The sequence below is a fragment of the Bombina bombina genome, chromosome 8, assembly GCF_027579735.1.
Source record: "Bombina bombina isolate aBomBom1 chromosome 8, aBomBom1.pri, whole genome shotgun sequence".
In the NCBI taxonomy this organism is placed as follows: Eukaryota; Metazoa; Chordata; class Amphibia; order Anura; family Bombinatoridae; genus Bombina; species Bombina bombina.
In genome coordinates this window covers 258,452,477-258,469,971 of record NC_069506.1, presented here as the reverse complement: position 1 = coordinate 258,469,971, position 17,495 = coordinate 258,452,477, and the positions used below count along the sequence as shown (strand labels likewise).

The 17,495-nt window shown below is 41.1% G+C and overlaps 1 protein-coding gene across 3 annotated transcripts in view; it reads left to right on the top strand.

Moving 5' to 3' along the window:
- The window catches only part of LOC128639107 (beta-1,4-galactosyltransferase 3), a 443,577-nt gene that overhangs the window by 275,165 nt on the left and 150,917 nt on the right, over positions 1 to 17,495 (top strand). For all 3 annotated transcript variants that reach the window (XM_053691263.1, XM_053691264.1, XM_053691265.1), the window contains one exon: positions 2,467 to 2,702. In XM_053691263.1, coding sequence (XP_053547238.1) covers positions 2,467 to 2,702 — 236 coding nt within the window. The remainder of the gene's footprint in view (positions 1 to 2,466; positions 2,703 to 17,495) is intronic.

The window sequence follows — 17,495 nt, the reverse complement described above, 5'->3', positions numbered from 1 at the left end:
ATACCCTGACATAGCTGTCTTTCAAGAATTGAACTGTGTATATTATCATACTGTTACAGTACATTTTATATTCAACTTGTTTTTTCATATTTGTACTAGCGTGGATCCATGTCTACTAACTTTAAAACATTGTATTTTATTATCGTATTTTACATATTTTAATACCCTGTACTCCTGTCGTAATAAATTCTTGTATACCTTAGCCTGCAATTTGGCGCCTAGGATTATCTTCTCCACCTATTATTGCTTATCTCTCCTACTTCGATCTGGGAATGTAATTTCTTCTGCTGGCTATGTTTACACAGCTTTTTAATAGCCTATACTTAAAGAGACACTGAACCCAATATTTTTCTTTTGTGAATCAAATAGAGCATGCAATTTTAAGCAACCTTCTAATTTACTCTTATTATCAATTTGTTTTTGTTCTCTTGCTATCTTTATTTGAAAAAGGCATCTAAGCTAAGGAACCAGACAATTTTTGGATCAGAACACTGGACAGCACTTTTTTATTGGTGGGTGAATTTATCCACTAATCAGGAAGAACAACCCAGGTTGTTCACCAAAAATGGGCCTGCATCTAAACTTACATTTTTGCTTTTCAAATAAAGATACCAAGGGAATTATTTTTTTTTATAATAGGAATACATAAGAAAGTTGCTTAAAATTGCTTGCTCTATCTCAGGGTTCTTCAAACCATGGGTCGAGACTCATTTCTGGGTTGCAACACCATGTTTACTGGGTCGTGTGTACTGTAGGGGAGTAAGGTGTGTCTGTGTTATGAGAATGTGTTTAATGAGTATGTTATATGCGAGTATGTGTGTGTTATTACCTTTTACAACACTTTCAAGTTTTACTACATTCAGGAATAAAGTGCACACACATTTTAGTCACTTTGCCAAATATTTACAGCTATCTTGTTGTATATTATTATTTTTCAGACCAAACTTAAAAATAAGGTTGCAAAGTTTTGTGGAATCATAGCACTGGGTCATGGGAAAACAATTTTAAAGAACCCTGCTCTATCTGAATCATGAAAGGAAAAAAAATTGGGTTCAGTGTCCCTTTAAAGGGACATGAAACACTCAAAAAAATTTCATTACTCAGATAAGTTATTTGGAAAGTTGTTTTTAAATGGTATGCTCTATTATCTAATTTGCTTCGTTCTCTTGGTATTCTGTGTTAAAAAGGATACATAGCTTGGCTCAGGAGCTGGGAGGTAGCTACTGATAGGTGGCTGTACATATAAGCCTCTTTTAATTGGTTTATTGATGTGTTCATCTGGTTCCTAGTAGGGCATTGCTACACCTTAAATAAAGGATACTAAGAGAATGAAGCAAAATTAATAGAAGTAAATTGGAAAGTTGTTTATAATTGCATTCTCTATCTAATTCATGAAAGCAAAATTGTTTCATATCCCTTTTAAGGAGATATGAAAGGTAAACTGTCCCTTTAAGTTTGTGCAGTGTCCGTTACTTCCTGTCACAGTCCTACAAAGGGGCCTGGGGGCTCTACAGGAAGCTTATTTAGCATGATGTCATAAATCTTCTAGAGTAACATCAACTGTTTTAGTATTCAGTGAATACTGGAGAATCAATGTCCGTTTTACCAATGCTCAGAAAAGGATATAATGCAACTTAAGTTACTAACAGCTCAGCTCCCTGTGGGCAGTGGCTCATTTTGCAAGAAGGTGAGTAATTTGTTTGCTGTTTCTTTTAGGTTACCTTTGATTTACCATGTTTGTTTTTAGTAAAGGACTACTGTTTCATACCACTTTAAAGTGAATGTAAACTTTTATGAATTAGTGCCCAGTTTTTAAAAATACTATTAAAAACAGGGGCACTTTCATTCATGAAAGTTTACATTGCAGCATATTTTTAAAAATACTTCCTTTCTCTTCAGGAAAGCCGGATTGGCGATGATCTGCCCGCTTCTCATACTGTACTTGCACATCAATGACAAAACCGGCTTCCTCCAATCACAGCGTGGCCTCACGAGATGGACACTCTGGGGGGAAGCCATGATTGGAGGAAGCCGGTTTCGTCATTGGTGACGCAAGTACAGAGGAGCTGCGGGCGGGGGATAGTCGTTCCGGATTTCCTGAAGAGAAAGGTAAGTATTTAAAAAATACACTGCAATGTAAAAGTTTATGAATAAAGGTGCCCCTGTTTTGAATAGTATTTATTTTTATAAACCGGGCACTAATTTATCAAAGTTTACATTCACTTCAAATCAGGGAAAAAATAGGCATGTTATTAGGGAACTAAATGTTTCTCCTTACTGAGTCCTTCAGTACTTCAGGTTTACGCCCCATGAAACAGCAATGAACTAACAGTTTGGGATGATTTTTTTTTTTTAAAATGTGTATGAGATCATAAATGTGTAATTTTCAATTTCTTCTGAAAGTTACTTCCTGTTCTGCTTTACAAATGTTTTTTTTAATGCACTTTTATTTTGCCTTTGTTTTAGGAGGACCTATTCGAGTCACTTTCCCAGAGACCTTAACACTGGAAGATGTTTTGCAGAAGAACCCTTATGTGACCAAAGGAGGGCGTTACAAGCCCCCTGACTGTGAATCAAATCATAAAACAGCCATAATAATCCCTCACCGTAACCGGGAGCAACATCTGAAATACCTACTTTATTACCTGCATCCTTTCCTGCAGCGACAGCAGCTAATCTATGGGATTTACATCATCCACCAGGTAGCAAACCTTACAGACTGCATCCTCTTTAGTTAAAAGCGCCATAATGTCGAAGCAAGAGTTAAAGGGACTGTAAAAAATGTAAAGGAAATTGATCTTTTATGTATATTTTTTTATATATGAAACAGCTGTCTTTGCTAATTGATACCACAACTCAATGGAATGGGCTGAGCTTGCAGGGAGAGCAGACCTCATCTTATCTCTCTGTAATTACACAAAATGTTCCTTATTGTATCTCTCTATACACAGGGATGCTGATACCTAGAGAGAACAATGAATACATATTTTAGTACCTCTCTGTCATACCCCCACACGGAGCATGATTTTTACCTAAGCTTTCTTGTTTACATATCTTTTCTATAACAAGTATTTGACAATTTCAGTTTAGGTGGGAATATAACAGACATACAGTGAATATAAAAAGTCTACACACCCCTGTTAAAATGTCATATTTCTGTGATGTAAAAAAATAAGACAAAGCTAAATCATTTCAGAACTTTTTTTAATGTGACCTATAAACTGTACAACTCAATTGAAAACAAACTAAAATCTTTTAGGTAGAGGGAAGTAGAAATAAAAAACTAAAATAATATGGTTGCATAAGTGTGCACACCCTTAAACTAATACTTTGTTGAAGCACCCTTTGATTTTATTACAGCACTTAGTATTTTTGGGTATGAGTTTTTCAGCATGGCACATCTTGACTTGGCAAGATTTGACCACTCTTCTTTGCAAAAACACTCCAAATCTGTCAGATTGTGAGGGCATCTCTTGTGCACAGCCCACTTAAGATCACTCCAAAAGAAAAGGAGTCTGGAGTAGCAGTAAAACAATGTTCTTTATTTGGCTTATTTAAGCTCTAATTAAAACAGGAACACAAATAATAAAATGCAAAAGGTATACATATGCCCTTAGCACTCAATTAAGCTTACGCGTTTCAGCAGTTAAGCCATACTCATAGCTCACTGTTTCTCCTCTCCTTAAGGGGCTATTTAAAGGAAATTAAAAACGTCTGATTTGCTAGGGCATAATTAACTCATTAACTCATTCATTGCTAAATGTATACAATAGTTATATTATCCATGTAATCTATAACGTAACTTTTGCATCCTGATTTATAAGGTTCCTGTGAAATTCCCAACAAATTGTTTGCAATGTGTAAACTCTGAAAGACTTCCATAAACAACTCTCAATATATATTACTTAAAACCCATATATATGAAACTTTAATACATTCCCAAATATTCATTAATCCTGTAAGGATTGACTTTACTCATTTGCTTGATTTTCAGTATTATTATGTTACCCATTTGGGTTTTGGGTTGTATAATGGTAATTTCTCCAACATAGGTGTGTCCGGTCCACGGCGTCATCCTTACTTGTGGGATATTCTCTTCCCCAACAGGAAATGGCAAAGAGCCCAGCAAAGCTGGTCACATGATCCCTCCTAGGCTCCGCTTTCCCCAGTCATTCTCTTTGCCGTTGCACAGGCAACATCTCCACGGAGAGTTTTTTGGTGTTTAAATGTAGTTTTATTCTTCAATCAAGAGTTTGTTATTTTAAAATAGTGCTGGTATGTACTATTTACTCTGAAACAGAAAAGAGATGAAGATTTCTGTTTGTAAGAGGAAGATGATTTTAGCAACCGTTACTAAAATCGATGGCTGTTTCCACACAGGACTGTTGAGATGAAGTAACTTCAGTTGGGGGAAACAGTGGGCAGACTTTGCTGCTTGAGGTATGACACATTTCTAACAAGACTTGGTAATGCTGGAAGCTGTCATTTTCCCTATGGGATCCGGTAAGCCATTTTCTTAGTTTAAATATAAGAATAAAGGGCTTCACAAGGGCTTTAAAGACTGGTAGACATATTTCTGGGCTAATACGATTACTTTATAAGCATATTTAATGGATTATCACTTTGAAGGGTTATTTTAATCTTGGGAATTGCATTAAAAAAAACGGCAGGCACTGTATTGGACACCTTTTTCACTGGGGGCCTTTGCTAGTCATAGGCAGAGCCTCATTTTCGCGCCACTAATGCGCAGTTGTTTTTGGAAAGCAAGGCATGCAGATGCATGTGTGAGGAGCTCGGATCCACTGAAAAAGCTTATTGAAGGCGTCATTTGGTATCATATTCCCCTCTGGGCTTGGTTGGGTCTCAGCAAAGCAGATACCAGGGACTGTATAGGGGTTAAATGTAAAAACGGCTCCGGTTCCGTTATTTTAAGAGTTAAAGCTTTCAAATTTGGTGTGCAATACTTTTAAGCCTTTAAGACACTGTGGTGAAATTTTGGTGAATTTTGAACAATTCCTTCATACTTTTTCGCATATTCAGTAATAAAGTGTGTTCAGTTTAAAATTTAAAGTGACAGTAACGGTTTTATTTTAAAACGTTTTTTGTGCTTTGTTATCAAGTTTATGCCTGTTAACATGTCTGAACAATCAGATAGACGATGTTCTGTATGTTCGGAAGCTAAGGTTCCTCTCCATTTAAATATATGTGATGAATGTGATAAACAAAGTAGGGACAATGATGCCTCTGATAATAATGTGGCCCAAAATGATTCCTTAAGTGAGGGGAGTAAGCATGGTACTGCATCATCTCCTTCTATGTCTACCCAAGTCTTGCCCACTCAGGAGGCCCCTAGTTCATCTAGTGCGCCAATCCTCCTTACTATGCAACAATTAACGGCTGTAATGGATAATTCTATTAAAAACATTTTAGCCAAAATGCCCACTTATCAGCGAAAGCGCAACTGCTCTGTTTTAGATACTGAAGAGCGTGAGGACGCTGATGATAATGGTTCTGACACGCCTTTACACCAGTCTGAAGGGGCCAGGGAGGTTTTGTCTGAGGGAGAAATTTCAGATTTAGGAAAAATTTCTCAACAAGCTGAACCTGATGTTATTACATTCAAATTTAAATTGGAACATCTCCGCGCTTTGCTTAAGGAGGTGTTATCTACTCTGGATGATTGTGACAATTTGGTGATTCCAGAGAAACTATGTAAGATGGACAAGTTTCTAGAGGTTCCGGTGCCCCCCGAAGCTTTTCCTATACCCAAGCGGGTGGCGGACATTGTAAATAAAGAATGGGAAAGGCCCGGCATACCTTTTGTCCCTCCCCCTATATTTAAGAAATTATTTCCTATGGTCGACCCCAGGAAGGACTTATGGCAGACGGTCCCCAAGGTCGAGGGGGCGGTTTCTACTCTAAACAAACGCACTACTATCCCTATAGAAGATAGTTGTGCTTTCAAAGATCCTATGGATAAAAAATTAGAGGGTTTGCTTAAAAAGATGTTTGTTCAGCAAGGTTACCTTTTACAACCAATTTCATGCATTGTTCCTGTCGCTACAGCAGCGTGTTTCTGGTTCGAAGAACTAGAAAAGTCGCTCGATAAAGAATCTTCTTATGAGGAGGTTATGGACAGAGTTCACGCACTTAAATTGGCTAACTCTTTTACCTTAGACGCCACTTTGCAATTAGCTAGATTAGCGGCGAAAACTTCAGGTTTTGCTATTGTGGCGCGTAGAGCGCTTTGGCTAAAGTCTTGGTCAGCGGATGTGTCCTCCAAGAACAAATTACTTAACATCCCTTTCAAGGGGAAGACGTTGTTTGGCCCTGACTTGAAAGAGATTATTTCAGACATCACTGGGGGAAAGGGCCACGCCCTTCCTCAAGATAGGTCTTTTAAGGCTAAAAATAAACCAAATTTTCGTCCCTTTCGCAGAAACGGACCAGCCTCAAATTCTACAACCTCTAAGCAAGAGGGTAATACTTCTCAAACCAAGCCAGCCTGGAGACCGATGCAAGGCTGGAACAAAGGTAAGCAGGCCAAGAAGCCTGCTACCGCTACTAAGGCAGCATGAGATGTTGGCCCCCGATCCGGGACCGGATCTGGTGGGGGGCAGACTCTCTCTCTTCGCTCAGGCTTGGGCAAGAGATGTTCAGGATCCTTGGGCGCTAGAAATAGTTTCTCAAGGTTATCTCCTGGAATTCAAGGAACTACCCCCAAGGGGAAGATTCCACAGGTCTCAATTGTCTTCAGACCAAATAAAAAGACAGGCATTCTTACATTGTGTAGAAGACCTGTTAAAAATGGGAGTGATTCATCCTGTTCCATTAGGAGAACAAGGGATGGGGTTTTACTCCAATCTGTTCATAGTTCCCAAAAAAGAGGGAACATTCAGACCAATTTTGGATCTCAAGATCCTAAACAAATTTCTCAGGGTTCCATCGTTCAAAATGGAAACCATTCGGACAATTCTTCCTACCATCCAGGAAGGTCAATTCATGACCACGGTGGATTTAAAGGATGCGTATCTACATATTCCTATCCACAAGGAACATCATCGGTTCCTAAGGTTCGCCTTTCTGGACAAGCATTACCAGTTTGTGGCACTTCCATTCGGATTAGCCACTGCTCCAAGAATTTTCACAAAGGTACTAGGGTCCCTTCTAGCGGTGCTAAGGCCAAGGGGCATTGCAGTAGTACCTTACTTGGACGACATACTGATTCAAGCGTCGTCTCTGCCACAAGCAAAGGCTCATACGGACATTGTCCTAGCCTTTCTCAGATCTCACGGGTGGAAAGTGAACGTAGAAAAAAGTTCTCTATTCCCGTCAACAAGAGTTCCCTTCTTGGGAACAATAATAGACTCCTTAGAAATTAAGATTTTTCTGACAGAGGCCAGAAAATCAAAACTTCTAAGCTCTTGTCAAGTACTTCATTCTGTTCTTCTAACTTCCATAGCGCAGTGCATGGAAGTAATAGGTTTGATGGTTGTGGCAATGGACATAGTTCCGTTTGCGCGAATTCATCTAAGACCATTACAACTGTGCATGCTCAGACAGTGGAATGGGGATTATACAGACTTGTCTCTGACGATCCAAGTAGATCAGAGGACCAGAGATTCACTCCGTTGGTGGCTGACCCTGGACAACCTGTCACAAGGGATGAGCTTCCGCAGACCAGAGTGGGTCATTGTCACGACCGACGCCAGTCTGGTGGGCTGGGGCGCGGTCTGGGAACCCCTGAAAGCTCAGGGTCTATGGTCTCGGGAAGAATCGATTCTCCCGATAAACATTCTGGAACTGAGAGCGATATTCAATGCTCTCAAGGCTTGGCCTCAACTAGCAAAGGCCAAATTCATAAGGTTTCAATCAGACAACATGACGACTGTTGCATATATCAACCATCAGGGGGGAACAAGGAGTTCCCTGGCGATGGAAGAATTGACCAAAATAATTCAATGGGCGGAGAATCACTCCTGCCACTTGTCTGCAATCCACATCCCAGGAGTGGAAAATTGGGAAGCGGATTTTCTGAGTCGTCAGACATTTCATCCGGGGGAGTGGGAACTCCATCCGGATATCTTTGCCCAAATAACTCAATTATGGGGCATTCCAGACATGGATCTGATGGCGTCTCGTCAGAACTTCAAGGTTCCTTGCTACGGGTCCAGATCCAGGGATCCCAAGGCGACTCTAGTAGATGCACTAGTTGCGCCCTGGACCTTCAACCTAGCTTATGTATTCCCACCGTTTCCTCTCATTCCCAGGCTGGTAGCCAGGATCAATCAGGAGAGGGCTTCGGTGATCTTGATAGCTCCTGCGTGGCCATGCAGAACTTGGTATGCAGACCTGGTGAATATTTCATCGGCTCCACCATGGAAGCTACCTTTGAGACAGGACCTTCTTGTTCAAGGTCCGTTCGAACATCCGAATCTGGCCTCACTCCAACTGACTGCTTGGAGATTGAACGCTTGATTTTATCAAAGCGTGGGTTCTCATATTCTGTCATTGATACTCTTATTCAGGCTAGAAAGCCTGTAACTAGAAAAATTTACCATAAAATATGGAAAAAATATATCTGTTGGTGCGAATCTAAAGGATTCCCATGGAACAAGATAAAAATTCCTAAGATTCTCTCCTTTCTACAAGAGGGTTTGGAGAAAGGATTATCTGCAAGTTCTTTGAAGGGGCAGATTTCTGCTTTATCTGTTTTACTTCACAAAAAGCTGGCGGCTGTGCCAGATGTTCAAGCCTTTGTTCAGGCTCTGGTTAGAATCAAGCCTGTTTACAAACCTTTGACTCCTCCTTGGAGTCTCAATTTAGTTCTTTCAGTTCTTCAAGGGGTTCCGTTTGAACCCTTACATTCCGTAGATATTAAGTTATTATCTTGGAAAGTTTTGTTTTTGGTTGCAATTTCTTCTGCTAGAAGAGTTTCAGAGTTATCTGCTCTGCAGTGTTCTCCTCCTTATCTGGTGTTCCATGCAGATAAGGTGGTTTTGCGTACTAAACCTGGTTTTCTTCCGAAAGTTGTTTCTAACAAAAATATTAACCAGGAGATAGTTGTGCCTTCTTTGTGTCCGAATCCAGTTTCAAAGAAGGAACGTTTGTTGCACAATTTGGATGTAGTTCGTGCTCTAAAATTCTATTTAGAGGCTACAAAGGATTTCAGACAAACATCTTCCTTGTTTGTTGTTTATTCTGGTAAAAGGAGAGGTCAAAAAGCAACTTCTACCTCTCTCTCTTTTTGGATTAAAAGCATCATCCGATTGGCTTATGAGACTGCCGGACGGCAGCCTCCTGAAAGAATCACGGCTCACTCCACTAGGGCTGTGGCTTCCACATGGGCCTTCAAGAACGAGGCTTCTGTTGATCAGATATGTAAGGCAGCGACTTGGTCTTCACTGCACACTTTTACCAAATTTTACAAATTTGATACTTTTGCTTCTTCGGAGGCTATTTTTGGGAGAAAGGTTTTGCAAGCCGTGGTGCCTTCCATTTAGGTGACCTGATTTGCTCCCTCCCATCATCCGTGTCCTAAAGCTTTGGTATTGGTTCCCACAAGTAAGGATGACGCCGTGGACCGGACACACCTATGTTGGAGAAAACAGAATTTATGCTTACCTGATAAATTACTTTCTCCAACGGTGTGTCCGGTCCACGGCCCGCCCTGGTTTTTTAATCAGGTCTGATGAATTATTTTCACTAACTACAGTCACCACGGTATCATATGATTTCTCCTATGCATATTCCTCCTTTACGTCGGTCGAATGACTGGGGAAGGCGGAGCCTAGGAGGGATCATGTGACCAGCTTTGCTGGGCTCTTTGCCATTTCCTGTTGGGGAAGAGAATATCCCACAAGTAAGGATGACGCCGTGGACCGGACACATCGTTGGAGAAAGTAATTTATCAGGTAAGCATAAATTCTGTTTTTTTTTTTAATTTTTTTTTTTTAATTCTTTTTATTGAGAGACATAGAATACATACAGCATTTAGTTATACAGTAAGTTCCCCCAAAGAGATCCATAATACAATGTTGTGATTCGCAGATCACCGGGGCAAGATAGTAAAAGAAAAAAAAAAAAAAAATTGATGACATATTGGTACATAAGATTTCTTCTGAAATTAAATCTGTATCCAGAGAAATTCTATTTACATGTGAGGCCATAGAACTAATTATAGTAAGTAATTACTAGACTAGGGGGAAAGAACCCTTGTGTCTCAATTTTATAACAAACAAACAAACAAATAAACACAGTAAAACAAAACAAAACTAACAACCATAACATGTTCAACATGTTACTCTCGGAGATACTATTGCCAGTTTTGCAGAGGGGGGCTAGGTCAGACTATGTTTTTATTAGAGGATATAGGTATGGTTGAGTCATTGTAGCAAAATAAAACAAAACAAGAATGCCCACTAGGCTTTACTAAATACTAACGTTGTTTTATAATTAAATTTGTAGATAGAGCGACCCAAATAATCTTCTGTAGCGTCTTTATCACACATAGTTTAAATCAATATATACCCTATTTTAGGAGAGAGTGGAGAGCGCTATGCATGTTGCAATGCAGTTGTTAATATGTAGACCTGTGCTCCATATTCCCTAACTTGAACTTATAAGACAGGAACTAAATGGTAATATATGGTAATGCTCTAGGGTAAACTCGAGATGCTTCACTTGTGAGGCAGGTATCAAAGATCCTATATAAAGATAGACATAAAGGGGAATATATTTCTCAGCAAGTTTCAAACATAAGATTAACTCTCTCATAAATCTGCTCATGAGTTTAGGTGTCTTGTAAACATACAAACTAAGTAAATAAGTAAATATGGGCAGGCTAAGAAATGCGCCATTCATTTTATCTGGCTAGGATTTATACACCCTCAAAAAAAAGAGAGATGTTTAAGAGTGTAACGTCTGTCCCAAGACGCACTGAAGGGGTCAGCAACATGAATTTAGTGTAGAGTGTAGCAGGGTATATATAGAGCAACTGCCTGCCCCCTATCCATCAATAACACAGTCTACCTGTAAAGAACTGTACATGGTGCCAGATGATGGCCATATATATATACACAATGACATAAGTGTTGCATTGCTACAGAACAAGATAAGCAGCTTTACTCAAAACTCAGGAGCAGGATAAACTGTATAAAGTAGGGCAAATTAAAAATAAAAGTGCATCTGGTATGGTAAAATGAATGCGTCCGTTATTTAAGGCAGGGTATTTTTGAGTCCACATATGCTGGTGAAAATACTTTGTGTAACTAAAGAACCGGAGACATATGCTTAGACAAATAGAATGGTAGAAACCAGACAGTCCCCCGCAGTGCTTTCCATGAAGGATTTTAGCCTATACCTGCTGCTGGCTGAGTATAGGACGGCTGCACGGCCTTTGCAAAATGTAGGGAAGTCCAGGCTAAGGTCACTAATTTAGAGCAGAGCTGCCAGTACTCGCCCCGATGTGAGGCCAGGAGCGGCTGGTGTAGTGTGTCCCTGAGCAATGCACCGGCGGTTGTCACATGGGTGCAGGTTTCATCTCCACTCACCTGCAAGGACACACTGCGTATGGCTATGTACCCAGAACAGGCTTCCGGTGCGTGCCCAGGTTCCGATCCTCCGCCATCGGAGGAAAGCAGTAGAGGAGCGCCATAGCGCTCGGTATCATTACCGGTCACATCCTTCACCCCGCGTGATTCAGAGGCCACAATCCTTGACGGGGGTAGCGTGGACAGGACGCCAGTCTCTGCCTCTGCGACGTGCGCTGGTGATGAAGTGGTAAGTGTACTTTCAGCAGTCGTCTGCCTGGTCTTTGGGGATCGGGGTCTGTCAACTTCAGCTTGGTATAAGAGGCGATCCTCTGCAGTACAAGCCCCCGATCGTCCATGTAAGTTTGAAACCAGTGGCCTGGTGGATGCTCCGGAAAAGCTAGTCATCTTCTGGGTTGGGTTACTAGGCTGCATATCATTCTGATCCACTGCTGAAGTGTCGGTACTCCTCATGCTCTGTAGTAAATCGCAGAGATCCTCGCAGCTGTTGAGCAAAGTCTCTAATTTGGGTAGAAAGATTGCAAACAGTGCCGCGGTGATTTCACTGTCGGAGGCCATCGCCTCGTGGGTAGTTGTCATATTTTCAATAAAAATGCCTTCCGGGGTAGAAGAGTTGGAATTCCTTCTATCTGCTATATGTTCCCGGACAGCTTGCCTGTCAAGGGAGAGGCAGATGGCATGGATTAATGGCTGTAAAATTTAAATTAAAGAAGATTGTCTTCAGAGCTAGTGAAGCCTGCAGCCATCTTACAGAGCCGCCCACCGGAAGTCATATAATGGTAATTTTAATATAAATTTAATATGTGAATCATGCCTAACTATTCTGGGCATTGATAACAAACCAATATGTTAAGCTCTAAGCTCCTAGTGTTATTGGAAAAGCGACTACACTGATTTCACTACTTTCCTTTACACAAATTCATCTAATGCTTAACTTTCTATATTGGTTCAATTCCACATTGGACTTAATCTAGTTCCAATAATTAATTAAATCATGAGACAAATGTATTCCTAGTGGATACCTAGTTTGTAATTGGAATATCCAAAATATTTCCCTCTTGGCCAATTCTTTATCTCTATCTCTCCCTCTTCTACCTGCATATACAGTTTCGATAATGGTCCATTTAAAACTCTTCACATCTTTGTTGTGAACCATTTCTCTTACTTGGTGTATCCAGTCCACGGATTCATCCTTACTTGTGGGATATTCTCATTCCCTACAGGAAGTGGCAAAGAGAGCACACAGCAGAGTTGTCCATATAGCTCCCCCTCAGGCTCCGCCCCCCAGTCATTCTCTTTGCCGCTCTAACAAGTAGCATCTCCACGGGAGGGTAAAGTGAATGTGGTGTTAGATTTGTAGTTTTTATTTCTTCAATCAAAAGTTTGTTATTTTAAAATAGTGGCGGTTTGTACTATTTTCTCTGTGGCAGAAAGTGATGAAGATTTCTGCTGAGAGGAAAATGATTTTAGCATGTTGTAACTAAAATCCACTGCTGTTCCCACACAGGACTGTTGAGCATCAGAAAACTTCAGTTGGGGGAACAGTTTGCAGGCTTAACTGCTTTGAGGTATGTTTCAGTCATTTTTTCTAGTCAAGACTTAGTAATGCTAGAAGACTGACAAGAATCCCCATGTGGGAAAGGTAAGCCATATTCTGAGACTTAGTATAGAAGGAAGGCTTATTTGAAAGGGCTCAAACACTGGTGGACACTGTTAAGGGGCAATCGATTATTTTTAAACAAAAATCTAATATTTATAAAAGTTTATTTTACATTTGAAACACTTTTTTGGGGTTTATTCCGCATGGCATCTATTTAGACACCTATTTTGGCTTGGGAAGGCCCCACATCCCCAGAGTGAAGAGGGAGAGGGCCTGAAATTCGCGCCTCAGTTGCGCAGTTGATTTTACAGACGGCTTCATGCAGCTCCATGTGAAGAGTCCAGAGATTACTTGAGGACTTCAGAGAGGCTTATTTTCGATTAAAACTAATCCCCAAGGAAGGTAGGAGCTGTGGCATGGTGCTTAGCTTTAATTTGCTCCGGTTTGGGCAGTAAGGGGTTAATTGACTTGAAATTTGCTGTGCAATCATTTCAAAGCATTAGGATCATATGGTGAAAATTTCATAAAGATTGGATGATTTTTGGAGATTTAGTAAAAAAGTGTGCGCTTTTTATTATTTAAAGGCACAGTACCGTTTTTTCAAAAATTGTATTTTACTGTATTTGAGTGCTGTCTAAGTCTGTTTAACATGTCTGAGCCTACTGATAGACCTTGTTCTATGTGTTTAAAAGCCATGGCGGTACCCCCTTTACATTTGTGTTTAAAGTGTGCTAAGGTATCTAAACATTTTAAAGACCATGCAGTGACACTTAAAAATGTAGCCCAAGATGATTCTTTAACGGAAGGTAACGAGGATAGTCCTCCTTCCTCTCCCCATGTGTCGACACCAGTTACGCCCGCGCAAGCGATGCCTAGTACCTCTAGCGCATTGGCCCCTATTACCTTTCAACAATTAGCAGCAGTCATGGATAATTCCCTGACGTTTCTATCCAAACTGCCAGTTTTTCCTAAAAAGCGTGAAGCTTTGGATGATTTATCCGTTGTACCCTCACAACACTCTGAAGTGGCAGTGAGGGATGTGCTGTCCGAGGGAGAAATTTCTGACGCAGGAAAGGTTTCTCAGCGGGCAGAATCAGATTCCTTAGCGTTTAAATTTAAGCTGGAACACCTCCGCGTACTGCTTAAGGAGGTTTTAGCTACGCTGGATGATTGCGACCCCATGGTGGTCCCAGAAAAATTGTGTAAAATGGACAAGTTTCTAGAAGTCCCTGTATACACTGATGCGTTTCCGATCCAGAAGAGGGTGGCGGATATTGTGACTAGGGAGTGGGAGAGACCAGGTGTACCTTTTGTCCCCCCCCCCCCCCCCCCCATCTTTAAGAAAATGTTCCCCATAAATGACCCCAGGCGGGACGCGTGGCAGACGGTCCCTAAGGTAGAGGGAGCGGTTTCAACACTAGCCAAGCGCACAACCATACCAATAGAAGACAGTTGTGCTTTCAAAGATCCTATGGATAAAAAATTAGGTTTACTAAAGAAAATATTTGTTCAACAAGGTTTCCTTCTTCAACCGATTGCCTGCATTATTCCTGTAACTTCTGCAGCGGCTTTCTGGTTTGAGGCACTGGAGGAGTCGCTCCAGAGAGAGACTTCATATGACGAAGTCATGGATAGAATTCATGCTCTAAAGCTGGCTAATTCCTTTATCACAGATGCCGCTTTCTCCAACATAGGTGTGTCCGGTCCACGGCGTCATCCTTACTTGTGGGATATTCTCTTCCCCAACAGGAAATGGCAAAGACCCCAGTCATTCTCTTTGCCGTTGTACAGGCAACATCTCCACGGAGATGGCTTAGAGTTTTTTAGTGTTTAACTGTAGTTTTTATTATTCAATCAAGAGTTTGTTATTTTAAAATAGTGCTGGTATGTACTATTTACTCTGAAACAGAAAAGAGATGAAGATTTCTGTTTGTAAGAGGAAAATGATTTTAGCAACCGTTACTAAAATCCATGGCTGTTCCACACAGGACTGTTGAGAGGAATTAACTTCAGTTGGGGGAACAGTGAGCAGTCTTTTGCTGCTTGAGGTATGACACATTCTAACAAGACGATGTAATGCTGGAAGCTGTCATTTTCCCTATGGGATCCGGTAAGCCATTTTTATTCAGACAGTAAATAAGGGCTTCACAAGGGCTTATTAAGACTGTAGACATTTTCTGGGCTAAATCGATTCATATATTACACATATTTAGCCTTGAGGAATTATTTTAATCTTGGGAACTATGTAAAATAACCGGCAGGCACTGTATTGGACACCTTATTCTCTAGGGGCTTTCCCTAATCATAGGCAGAGTCTCATTTTCGCGCCTCTATTGCGCACTTGTTTTTGGGAAGCATGACATGCAGATGCATGTGTGAGGAGCTCTGATACATAGAAAAGACTTTCTGAAGGCGTCATTTGGTATCGTATTCCCCTTTGGGCTTGGTTGGGTCTCAGCAAAGCAGATACCAGGGACTGTAAAGGGGTTAAATATTAAAACGGCTCCGGTTCCGTTATTTTAAGGGTTAAAGCTTCCAAATTTGGTGTGCAATACTTTTAAGGCTTTAAGACACTGTGGTGAAATTTTGGTGAATTTTGAACAATTCCTTCATACTTTTTCGCAATTGCAGTAATAAAGTGTGTTCAGTTTAAAATTTAAAGTGACAGTAACGGTTTTATTTTAAAACGTTTTTTGTACTTTGTTATCAAGTTTATGCCTGTTTAACATGTCTGAACTACCAGATAGACTGTGTTCTGAATGTGGGGAAGCCAAGGTTCCTTCTCATTTAAATAAATGTGATTTATGTGACACTGAAAATGATGCCCAAGATGATTCCTCAAGTGAGGGTAGTAAGCATGGTACTGCATCATTCCCTCCTTCGTCTACACGAGTCTTGCCCACTCAGGAGGCCCCTAGTACATCTAGCGCGCCAATACTCCTTACTATGCAACAATTAACGGCTGTAATGGATAATTCTATCAAAAACATTTTAGCCAAAATGCCCACTTATCAGCGTAAGCGCGACTGCTCTGTTTTAGATACTGAAGAGCATGAGGACGCTGATGATAATGGTTCTGAAATGCCCCTACACCAGTCTGAGGGGGCCACGGAGGTTTTGTCTGAGGGAGAAATTTCAGATTCAGGGAAAATTTCTCAACAAGCTGAACCCGATGTGATTACATTTAAATTTAAGTTGGAACATCTCCGCGCTCTGCTTAAGGAGGTATTATCCACTCTGGATGATTGTGAGAATTTGATCATCCCAGAGAAACTATGTAAAATGGACAAGTTCCTAGAGGTCCCGGGGCTCCCAGAAGCTTTTCCTATACCCAAGCGGGTGGCGGACATTGTAAATAAAGAATGGGAAAGGCCCGGTATACCTTTCGTCCCTCCCCCCATATTTAAAAAATTGTTTCCTATGGTCGACCCCAGAAAGGACTTATGGCAGACAGTCCCCAAGGTCGAGGGAGCTGTTTCTACTTTAAACAAACGCACCACTATACCCATAGAAGATAGTTGTGCTTTCAAAGATCCTATGGATAAAAAATTAGAAGGTTTGCTTAAAAAGATGTTTGTTCAGCAAGGTTACCTTCTACAACCAATTTCATGCATTGTCCCTGTCACTACAGCCGCGTGTTTCTGGTTCGATGAGCTAGTAAAGGCGATCGATAGTGATTCTCCTCCTTATGAGGAGATTATGGACAGAATCCGTGCTCTCAAATTGGCTAATTCTTTCACCCTAGACGCCACTTTGCAATTGGCTAGGTTAGCGGCGAAGAATTCTGGGTTTGCTATCGTGGCGCGCAGAGCGCTTTGGTTGAAATCTTGGTCAGCTGATGCGTCTTCCAAGAACAAACTCCTTAACATTCCTTTCCAGGGGAAAACGCTGTTTGGCCCTGACTTGAAAGAGATTATCTCTGATATCACTGGGGGTAAGGGCCACGCCCTTCCTCAGGATAGGTCTTTCAAGGCCAAAAATAAACCTAATTTTCGTCCCTTTCGTAGAAACGGACCAGCCCCAAGTGCTACGTCCTCTAAGCAAGAGGGTAATACTTCTCAAGCCAAGCCAGCCTGGAGACCAATGCAAGGCTGGAACAAGGGAAAGCAGGCCAAGAAACCTGCCACTGCTACCAAGACATCATGAAATGTTGGCCCCCGATCCGGGACCGGATCTGGTGGGGGGCAGACTCTCTCTCTTCGCTCAGGCTTGGGCAAGAGATGTTCTGGATCCTTGGGCACTAGAAATAGTCTCCCAAGGTTATCTTCTGGAATTCAAGGGGCTTCCCCCAAGGGGGAGGTTCCACAGGTCTCAATTGTCTTCAGAACATAAAAAGACAGGCA